Raw genomic sequence first — 11,144 nt, forward strand, 5'->3', positions numbered from 1 at the left:
AAATTCATTGTATTTACAGTATTAATACCTCTATAAACTACTGGTTCAGACATTGTATGTATGTAGCAGATTTTTTCATGTCTTTTTTTTTGGAGTATTTACAGAATCTTGCCATGTACATAATGCTTAATATTTTGAACATATTTTTTCATATTTACAACAAACTACAAAATAAGCTTAATTGTACAATAAATAAACTTGAGCATTCAGTCTTTATTTGCGACATTTGGGAGCAGCTCCACAGGGTCTTTTAGATGAACGAGGACGTCCACCTGCATTTCCACTAATGATTGTCCAGTCTCTTCTTGATCCCTGAGCTGCATTGTGTTTTCGATCGTTCTTGACAATGAATAAGAGGGCATCAAAGAAGCATGTGCTTGTGAGGAAGATGGCTGAACTGGATGCCTTAAATTTAAAATCTGTGAAATATTAGTAGGTGAACAATCTGGCACTGCCTTGATCGCTGAGATGGAGGATCTGTTGCGATCTGGGACTGTGGCAATGGAGAAAGTGTCTGCTGGAGGATGAGGGACAGCTAGTCACTGTCTACAACACACAATATCTGTCTTTGTCCTCCAGCTGCGCAACTTCCTCTTCAGTTCTGTCTGCACCTGCACCCAGTAAGAAAGCAAAGTTATTACCCAGTTTTTTACACCCTTTCTGTTGCATTTTTAAGTTTAAAGCCATATATATTTTACATGAGCTTTAAAAAAAGTCCCACCCAAATTAGTTTCCTAATATAATTATATATGGCCTACCTCATGTCTATTTTTATTATGCTGTGGTGTTGTAAAATATTAACTTAATACATAAATTCATGTACAGTGGTATGTATTATACATTGACTACTTTGTATTGCTAAATATTCTGGACCTTCTGAGAATGAAACAAGAAAATGAGGTGAGCACAGACCTCTTTATTTGCAAAGCAGTAGAGCAAAGCCACAAGTAGGCCCTGCAGAAAAAGCACATCTTATAAAAGTTTTGTTTAGTTTCAGCATGTTATGTTGCACTGACATGCTTTAGACTGTTTTGAAGATACCAGCACGAAGTCACACTCATGACTCGTTGAACCCACCTGAAATGAACTGATAAAAAGAGTGGAAAACACTTTGATGTAGCGCAGGATGCCCGTTGTCTGCTCGTCTGTGGCAAAGACGAAAAGCACCTCATGAACCCCAAACAGAGGGATGAGGGTGAGAGTGGCCTTAGCAAGCCTAAATGCACAAATCAAACAGAAACTGCAATTTGTCAGATTGATTTACACGATGCTTCATGTCACATTTCTTTCAGCAAAAGCTTGGACCTCCTAAAGTGACAGTTCAACTTTTTTCATTTGCGATTCTATGGAAAGGTGAACTCTTTGAACAACATCAGTTTTGTGAAATAGAGTTTAATATATGAATTCTGCAATATTTATGAGCTTGTACTATGAGAGAGGTACGTTCTGCTCCTCTGCCATGGAGACTAATGACAGTTTCAGAAAATAAACTATTAAAAGTTTGTGCTATTGTTTATTTTTTTATTTAATATTTCACACACAAGTTTTATTTTATTTTATTACTAATTTTGTAGATTTCGTTATGGTGGTCCTGGTGCTCTGCTTTCTTCAAATTTTCATCAAGACTGCAATGACCCAAAGTTAATTAAACTAGGCTGTTGTTCAGTAAAGAGCATTTATGTGGCCAACCAGGAGGTTTGTAATACAAAATGTTGGCCAGTTTTGATATGTTTTAAATTTTACAAATGCCATTGAACAAAAGTTTACTATGTTTGTCGATATTCTTGAAAAGCTTCAGCATGGTGACTCATATTTGTACAAATTTGCTGTGGATATGCAAATATAAAACACCAACCCATACCACACCATCATTTGACAATTAAATATCTTTGCTATTTATTGATGTGACTTATTTATGACCTGACCTATTTGTTACCTGACTGCACTTTGTTGATTTGTCACCTGGATTATTGAGCACAAACTTTGATGTTTGTTATGTACTGTTATAAAAATGATCCTAACATATTAACTAATAAATATATCTTCTGACTGGATGAGCTGTTAGAATCATAAATCCCTAACTAGGATAATCACTGTAAAGAGAAAGAAAAAAAAAAGTCCCTGTAATGCCACTTTAATTGTTGACATGAGACTTGTTGTGCTGCTGATTATGCTGCTGATTATCTCATGCTGCTGTATTCATTCATACACATCTGCTCACACAGACTCATGTTCAGGCTGCTATTGTTACACCATATTGTTTTACATTATTAGTGTTTAGTGTATATATTTGATCCTTATATACTGTTTCTTTTTATACTTTATATTTTTTGCCATTTTGGGGTATAACTGGGTTCTTGGGTACATAATTTCATTCCACCTCATGTACCACATGTGATCCGAATGACAATAAACTTGACTTGAACTTGGATGGTTAATCTAAAGGCTAGTCCTTCCAAGGCCAAAGTGGATTGCTGCCAATTTAAACCAACTCCTGTCTCAAAGGTTTTATAGTTATTCATGAGAACACTCTTTTATAATAAACAACCATGTCATAAAAAACAAATGGTGGTGTTAAGAGTGATAAAATAGTGTTTTTATAAGTTGCTTTATCAGTTATGAGGTTCAAACCAGCCATTATCCTATAAGTTGTCAGACTCGAGCTGTATTTCTTAAAACTGAGGTTGTTCAAGGAGCCATCTATGAATTGTTTATAGCTTTACTCCTTCAAGGAAAAGTTTTGGCAAGTTTTATTTATAGTCATTACATCAATGAAACAACTTGCCGGAGTTTGTAATCTGGGTATTGACACTGATTGTTGCCTCGTAGTTTGGAGAAAATCACCCCGAGGATCTTCAAGAAAATCAAAAAATTGATCTGTTGATCAGAAAATGACGACATAATGTTGTATCCACACAAGGCAGCAATGTCAGACGATGATGAAAATGTTTGTAAGTAAACACTTGGTTTGTATAAGTCATCTTTACCAGCGTGGCAAAAAGAACTGGAAAACGAATAATCCACCAGTAGTTCATGTTCTCATTGACAGCCCAACACCTGGGAACAAAAAACACTTGTCAGTGTTTCTCCTAATCTTTGGCACAGAGTCAGAATCAGAGTTTCTTTATTTGTCGTTCCACCACATGTGGTACATGTGGTGGAACGAAATTGTGTACAGGGTCCCAGTTACATCCAACAATAAAATGTAAAAGAAAAACAGTTATAAGATCTAAGATTTGAACTAAGAAAAACATTAACTAAAAATACGCTAAGCACTAATAGCATAAAAACAATACGCCCAACAGCAACATGAACATGAATCTGCTTTAGCAAATGAGCACGAATGAACACATCAACATGAAACAGATCAGCAGCAACATGAAACAGATCAGCAGCAACATTGAAACAGATCAGCAGCAACATAAAACAGATCAGCAGCAACATGATGTGATTTTTTCACAGTGATTATCCTGGTTAGATATTCACGAGTCTAACAGCCTCAGGGTAGAAGCTGTTCCTCAGTCTTGTGGTTCTGCACTTAATGCTCTTTAACCTCCTTCCTGAGGGGAGTGGGGCAAAAAGTGTGTGTGCTGGGTGAGTGGGGTCCTTCATGATGCAGGTGGTCGACACATGAAGATAGAGACAACGCACAAAACTACTCACTCATTGTTTTCTTTCAGTATCTTCACCACCACCCAGGGAACCACAAATAAAAGTGGAGTTCCTGGAGGAAAACCGTGAAAGGACACACTTAAATGAACTGCAGCTAGATTACAAAAAAGAAAACAGATAACATGGACGATGAATAAATGTTTGGCGTCCACTGACTAAAAGGTTACTTTGTTCTATTTCTCCTGATGCACTCTGAGACTGTTGTGCACTTTGAAAGCATTTCAAACAGGGGTTGCATCTTGATGTGACGCAAAACAAAAAGAAGATTTCAACAGATGTTGAAGGAGGTCATCTCTCTAAATTCTGAGTAAAAGGTCTCATGTAAACTTCTTTCATGTCACACTGCTTGGACACAAAAATCTATACGGAACGTACCCCAGCCAAGACAAAGGTAAGGCAGGTATTTGTTGTTGTCAATGAAGACGGAGGAAATGAGAACAGAATATAAATAGACTGCCTCTCCAAAGAACCAGAAGTGATTGGCCAAGACGCAGTACTGCATCAAAGCCTGTGCAATCCTGCAGCCAATAGCAGCCTAAAGGAAGTGGAAAAAACCATACGCAGCATGAAAACACAGTCTTAAATTACCACCAAATCCCCAATGTTTTATGGCATTGAAGTTGCATAGTGTTTTTTTATAGCTCATATACATCGAACACCAATAAAGAGGGTTTCAGAGACCTACCTGATGACTCAGCATCTCACTCACATCGGTCTGTTTGATGATTTCCCTCCCCCAGTGGCGTTCCAGCATGGTGTCCTTAACAATGACTGCCACAGCTCGCAGGATGAAGGACAGGAAGAGGTTGGTGTGAATGGTGTTTCTGGTGCAATGCAGTTTCCTAAGGTGCACAGTAACGACCAAACCTGAGATGTGAGTCAGGGTTCAACGTGTATTTTAAGTACAATGATCAGATGATTGCGTTGTTTTTGTCTGACTTGCAGATGCACAAAAGTTTTGAGGGGTTTCAAGCTACAGCACAGTGTGTTACCACATCATGCGAACAGTTCACAAGCAGCGGCCATTGATGATGAACAAGCAAGCAACATGTTTGATCTGCAGATCATCACTTCAAGCAATAAAGAATAGGCTGCATGTGAGTCACAAAGCTTACCTAAAGCTTAGGAGGATGACGAGAGCCAGTGTAAGTGTGCACAGGGACGTGCAGTAGCCGACAGTATACAAAGTCCTGAAGCTCACCATCAACTGTTTGTGCCACAACTGTGAAGAAAAAAATCCACACTTTCTCCAAAAATTAAAACAAACGAGAGGTCAAAATTAACTTAAACTTAAATATTCACGATTATCATAATTTCAGCACAATTCATGTTGTGAGTCCAGCTTGAATGAAACTCGTCTATTGTCTGAAAGGGTTTTCTTCAATAAAGAGAAATAATTATCAGCCAGGGAAAGTCTTACAATCATTTTATTTGTTGCAGAGTGTTATTCAAGTCTTTCACCAATAAAACCAACCTGGAACAAAATGTCTCATATAGTTATGAAGGTTTTAACTGTATGGTTTGAAGGTTGGAGATCTTTAGGGTCAGAATTCCTTCCTTCCTTCCTTAGACAGATAACTTTAATATTTAGCATTTTTAATGTATGTGGATGTTTTTCTGCAGTGCCCTGAGTAACTTGGCAGTGGCACTATATAAATAAACTGAAGTGAATTTGATTGAATTGAACTGAAGCCACGATTATAAAACGCTTCTTTCTAGTTCCACATGCTCTATTCAAATAAACAATTATAGTTATGAAATATTATTATTATTATTTTCTTCTTTCGGCTGCTCCCTTCTTCGTCAGCGGTCGCCACAGCAAACTAAGTTGCACGAAGACTTAGCAATTATTTTTTACACCGGTTGCTCTTCCTGACACAACCACAGATCACCGAGCTACCACAGCCCTCGGTGTGGAGCAGAGAGCTGCTATCTAGGGCACACGGGGGAGCAGATGGGGGGGGGGGGGGGGGGGTGTTAAGGGCCTTGCTCAAGGGTCCAGAGTGGGGCAAATGAGGGTGGAGGTAGGTGTGGGTGCTTCACCAATCCCACCCACATTTTGATGTGTTCGGCACCGGGAGTTGAACCAGTGATCTTCTGATCACAGGCTCACCTTCTCTAACCTCTGAGCCACCAGAGATTAGAGAAGGTGAGCCTGTGATCAGAAGATCAGTGGTTATGAAATATTATTCATTTGTAAATATGAAATAAAGTTTTATGTACCATGTGTTTTACTTCTTACAGACACACCACGTGAACGTTACATAATGAAATGTATTAAAATGACATATGTGGTATTTGTGAAACATACAGCTGTGCCTGAGTGGTTAAAGCAGTTGTCCTCCAATGGGAGAGTTGTGGGTTCGATTGCACCAACAGTCACACGTTGAAGTGTCCCTGGACGAGAAACTGAACCCCACTTTGCCTCTGATGTGTGTCCCATCGGTGTATAAATGCAATTTAAAGCACTGATTAGTCTTCTTAGAATGATTGGTTCAGTTATCATTGTAGAGATGTAGTAGAGTGCTGTATGAATGTTTGCGTGGAGGTAAATGAGGGCACAGATTGTGTTGTAAAGTGCTTTGAGTATCTTGAGAAAGGTGCTACATAAGTATAGTTCAATTACCATTTACCATTTCCAAAAATGTGCCATGGAACCAAAAGACAGAATAAATTCAAATGCAGAATACAAAACGTGATTTTACCTTAAAAACGATACAAAATGACATGCAAAGTACATGTTTTGCACAATTCATGTATGGTTTTAGAACATTTCCAACATGTTCATGAAATCAAATGGTTTTCACTTTAAGAATAAATAAAAAACATGTTGAATTAGTGTGTGTGTGTGTGGGTGGTGGGGGTGGGGGGGTGTAAATGAACATTTCTCAAAGCAGAATGGGGGGCAGATCTTTCAGTTATCAGGCTCCTCTCTTGTGGAACCAATTTCCAGTTTCTGTTCATGAGGCTGACTCTTTGTCCAGTTTTAAGACTGGGCTTAAGACTTTCCTTTTTGATAATTAGAGTTGGCTTGGGTTTCCTGAGCTATCAGTTATGCTGCTATAGGTTTATACTGCTGGAGGACAAACTGACGACATTTCTTCATGCTGCTGTCTTCTTTTGTATTTGTAATTATTTCTATCCATAAAGTGTTTTGTCTTCTTCCAATAGAAAGTACACCTGCACCTACACCTGGACCTGTCAGTCTGTGTTTGTCTGTTTCTCCTTCCTGTTCTCTCAAACCCAGCCGGTTGAAGCAGATGGCCACTCGTCCTGAGCCTGGTTCTGCAGGAGGTTTCATCCTGTTAGGAGGGAGTTTTTCCTTTCCACTGTTGCCTTTGTGCTTGCTCAGATTGGAGACTGCAACAAAGTGCAGATTCAGCTAAATCTGCTGGTTTCCTTAGATAACTTTTACAAATTGGCTTTTTTTAATGTATGTGAATGTTTTTGTACAGCGCCCTGAGACAACTTCTGTTGTGACTTGGCGCTATATAAATAAGCTGAATTGAATTCTCCTTTGCCAAGATAGTCCATCCACCTCACAGGTATGGCATATCAAGATGCTGATTAGACAGCATGATTATGGCACAGGTGTAATAATGGGCTAACCTTGGGCTGACCACAATAAAAGGCCATTTTAAAATGTATAATTTTATCACAGCACAGATGTCACAAGTTTTGAGGGAATGTGCAATTGGCATGCTGACTGCATAAATTTGTGAACAGTATTTGAGAAAAAAAGTCTTAGATCGTTGAGTTCAGCTCATGAAAAATTGGAGCGAAAACAAAAGCGTTGCTTTTATATTTTTGTTCAGAAAATGAATTAGCATTTAAACTCAATAGATTTAATTATCTGATAAATCTTTTTGCAATCAAAATCATAAACTAAAATAAAAACAAGAATCTCCAACAGCTGCAGCAAATAAACTAGCTGTTTCTTCTGTCATACCTCCTGAGACGTCACCTCTTTTTCCTCTTCACACTCTCTCATGTCCCTCCACACCTGTCCGCTGTCGTCCCTCTTCCAGAGTCCATCAGAGCCACACCGCCTCCGAACAGAACCCCGGGACACTGGGAGACAAATAATCAGCCATGCTGTTTTCAGTTTCTGCTATACACCCCAAAAACATGAGATGAGGGACCAGATGCAGCAGTCTGGATGGGATATGCCACCCACACACATGAAAAAGACCTAAACTCAGGCAAACGTTTGGGGAAATTTGCACACACAAAACTTGCACACGCATTTAAGGAATTTGGTTCACATTTTTGCTCTCGGAGTAAGAGCAGCAACAACTTCTAGAATTCAAGTTCTAGAATTGCACCGCTCGGGGTTACTGCATGTTGGAGCAGCTCTGTTACATTCATTCAGAAATTTTGCTTTTGGAAACTTTAATTTCTCTTTTTCTGGATGTAAATCACTTTTTTTGGACAATTGTTTCCTTTGGTATCGGATGCTGAGCAGCTGGAAGGATTTTTACTGAAACTTTTATAGTTTTGGGCATTTGTTATGATGTGTAACTATAACAACAAAGTGTTTTTTACAACTAGGAGCATCTGATCATCATCTCAAAAACTCAAATAATATCTCAGCTACAGCCCCTAATCTCAAATGAGTTGAAAAGGAGGCACCGTAGATGCATTCCCGTCTCCTTGCTGGCTGTGCTCGAGTGCCTGACCACTGAGATCCTGGAAATGACAGGAAACACTGCTCGTGACAGCAGAAGCAACAGGATCGTCCCTCTACACCTGCAGCCGGCTGTCCGCAGTGACTAGGAGCTCAGCAGGCTAATGGGAGGAGTGGCCATCGCTCTGGGAGGAGTTCTGCCCAACATTCGGGTGGTCCTGCAGCCCGGGGAACTAAGAGGCCAGCTGAGTCTGGGTGGATGGCTCGGATGGCATCTGCGGCCAATTTCTTCAGATCCGCTGTGGGACGGCCCTTTACAAAAGATCCTTCCTGCCTACAGCCATCAGTATCTATAACATCTCTTAATGAAATGAGGATAACGAGTTACAACAACATTTAATTTCCCTTTGGGATTAATAAAATATTTTTAAATTGAATTGAAATGCCTGTCCTTCATAAGACTTGCTCATTGATTAAACTATGGAGTATATACAGCAACTAGAAAATATGATAACCCCAGTCCTGGCATCTCTCCACTGGCTTCCTGTCCACTTCCAGATTGATTGTAAGATTTTATTGCTTGTTTTTAAAGTCTTAAAAGGTCTGGCCCCGTCTTATTCATGTGATCTTATTAACATCTACACTCCAGTAAGAGCACTCCGGTCTACCAACCAATTCCTCTTAGATGTCCCCAGATCCAAATTGAAATCCAGAGGTGATCTGGCTTTTGTGGTTGCTGCTCCAAAACTGTGGAACAGTTTACATGATCGTTTAAAGACCACTGACACTTTGAAATCTTTGCTCAAGACTCATCTTGTTTCCTTGACATTTGATCCATGCAGAGTTTGAGAACAAGCTAAAGCTGATTTTTATTGTTGTTGTGTTGTATTTTATTGTTAACTTTGTGTTTTTTGAGAGGCACAAGATGTATTTTTTACTCTTTTAATCTGACTTCATTTTAAAGCACTTTGGTCAGCGTTTGTTGTTTTTATGTGCTATAGAAATAAACTGACATTGACATGTGCTGTTTGTGGGAATCCATTTGTTTTGGTGGCTCCTCAGACTGAAGAAGTTCTTTGGATGAAGGACAAAACGTGTCAGCAAAACAAAAAAAGAACCCGTCCAGATGACTTGACTGAACATTGTTGGATTTCTACCTGGATTATTGAGCATGTTTGGCACATTGATTCATGTTTCAGAGGAACTGGAAGGTGAAATTTTATGTATTTATTTATATTAAGACAGAGTCAAACTCTCCCTTTAGTCAGTATTTGTGCAAAGTTAAATGAGACATACTGTTAGAGATGACAAAACAAGAGACAATAAATGAAAAATGTACAGAAACGCGTACAAAAAAGACTAAAATCATGTCTCTTTTGTAAATGAGTTCTCGAGGCTCAGTGAGACTAACCTGTATAAATAAAGGTTGAATGAAAAATTTACCTTTGTCAAACCAGGGCAGATAGAAAGGACATGAAATGTTGACCATAAATCCAGCAGGAGTATCGGGCCAGCAGGCATATCTGTCAAATGTCCTGTTACAGAAAATCCCTTCTGTAAAGGCAAAGAAAAATAAAACTGGTGATTGAGAAAATCGAACTTTTAACGTGTTAACATGTGTGCTTTTCTTTTATAAGAAAAAAGAGGAAGAAAATAATCATTCAGTTTGTAAAATGTGGTTAAATTGCAACATAAATCTTACAACTAAATTACCTTAAACAACCTAAAATGAGTAGATTCACACACTTTGACAAAAACTAAAACTAAATTTTGTCCACCACAAAAAGCAACATGCAATTTTTAGTTTATTTTGTATAATGTATTTTTTATGCACATTTTAATTTAGATGAAACTGAGCTAAGTTTTTTTTTCATACCTTGAGGCAGAGGCTCATTTTTAATCTTTTTGATGCAATCATCTTTATACTGAACCCACTTTAGATACGTCTCCTCCAAGACTTTCCCCCTGATCACCTCAAACTGTAGGCATGTGCAGAAAAACAGGGTTCTCGACCAAAATCATTACATTATAATAATCTGCTTTGAGGAAATATAATTTTTAAACACTGTCTCATTCACCAGTCTGACCTTTGGCAGCAGGAAACACAGCAGGTGGATCAGAGTCTTTATGTTACTCATCCCGGTCGTTTCCTGCAACACTGAGAGGAGGAAGCAGAACAGAAAAACTACAACTAATAAAACATCAGATGATATAAGCAGGCATAAACAAACAGTAATAATTGTAAAGAACAAATTCTTCATGAATTAAAAATACATTAAAATTTCAATAAAAATGGGAATTTTTACATCTGAAAGCTTAAGTTGTAGAACATTGATGTTACTACCTGTAACAGAAAAAAAAAAGGTAAAGTCCTTTTGCCGTGAGTCATTTTCAAAAGACTGATTGAATCAGGAAACACTTCAAGCACCAAACTCGATGTAAATGAAGTTAATATATTTAGATGTCTCTTATTTGAGTCCTTTCACTCACATTAAGGATTGAAAAAGGTTCTTTAATGTCGGGCAGCTTGGAAAATCTTTCGATTTTTCTAGATCTGACTCAGCAACGTCCTCATGACTTTGTCTTTTTTATGAATGCAGCTGTTGGCCTTTTCCTTGCTCTCTTTTCTAATTTAGCTAAAGATTTAATCATCCATCCATCCATTATCTTTACCCGCTTATTCCATTTTTGGGTCACGGGGGTCGCCGGTGCCCATGTCCAGCAATCACTGTGCGAGGGGCGGGGGACACCCTGGACGGGTCGCAAGTCCATCACAGGGCCACATAGAGACAAACGAGACAAACAACCATTCACTCTCTCACTCACACCTAGGGACAATTTAGAG

At 38.7% G+C, this 11,144-nt stretch overlaps 1 protein-coding gene across 1 annotated transcript; it reads right to left on the reverse strand.

The window, feature by feature from the left end:
- Positions 1-539: 539 nt before the first annotated feature.
- LOC119423434 (glucagon receptor-like) lies at positions 540-10,447 on the reverse strand. The gene is made up of 13 exons (XM_037690823.1): positions 10,387-10,447; positions 10,176-10,278; positions 9,743-9,853; positions 7,622-7,743; positions 4,788-4,894; positions 4,358-4,514; positions 4,048-4,207; positions 3,664-3,724; positions 2,988-3,057; positions 2,786-2,877; positions 1,078-1,216; positions 913-954; positions 540-611 (listed from the first exon to the last, which is right to left on the reverse strand). Exons 1-13 carry the CDS (start codon positions 10,435-10,437, stop codon positions 540-542), a joined length of 1,287 nt encoding a protein of 428 aa, XP_037546751.1. The 5' UTR covers positions 10,438-10,447.
- Between the last annotated feature and the right edge of the window lie 697 nt (positions 10,448-11,144).

Source organism: Nematolebias whitei, chromosome 17 (assembly GCF_014905685.2).
Source record: "Nematolebias whitei isolate Nwh7 chromosome 17, NemWhi1, whole genome shotgun sequence".
Lineage (NCBI taxonomy): Eukaryota > Metazoa > Chordata > Actinopteri > Cyprinodontiformes > Rivulidae > Nematolebias > Nematolebias whitei.

Coding starts and splice junctions, on each gene's coding strand:
- LOC119423434 (XM_037690823.1), bottom strand. CDS start 10,437: ATGAGTAACATAAAGACTCTGATCCACCTGCTGTGTTTCCTGCTGCCA. Junction 4,895..7,621: donor AAGAGGTGACGTCTCAGGAG/GTATGACAGAAG, acceptor TTTTCTTCACAG/TTGTGGCACAAACAGTTGAT. Junction 4,515..4,787: donor GTCATCCTCCTAAGCTTTAG/GTAAGCTTTGTG, acceptor TGTGCACCTTAG/GAAACTGCATTGCACCAGAA.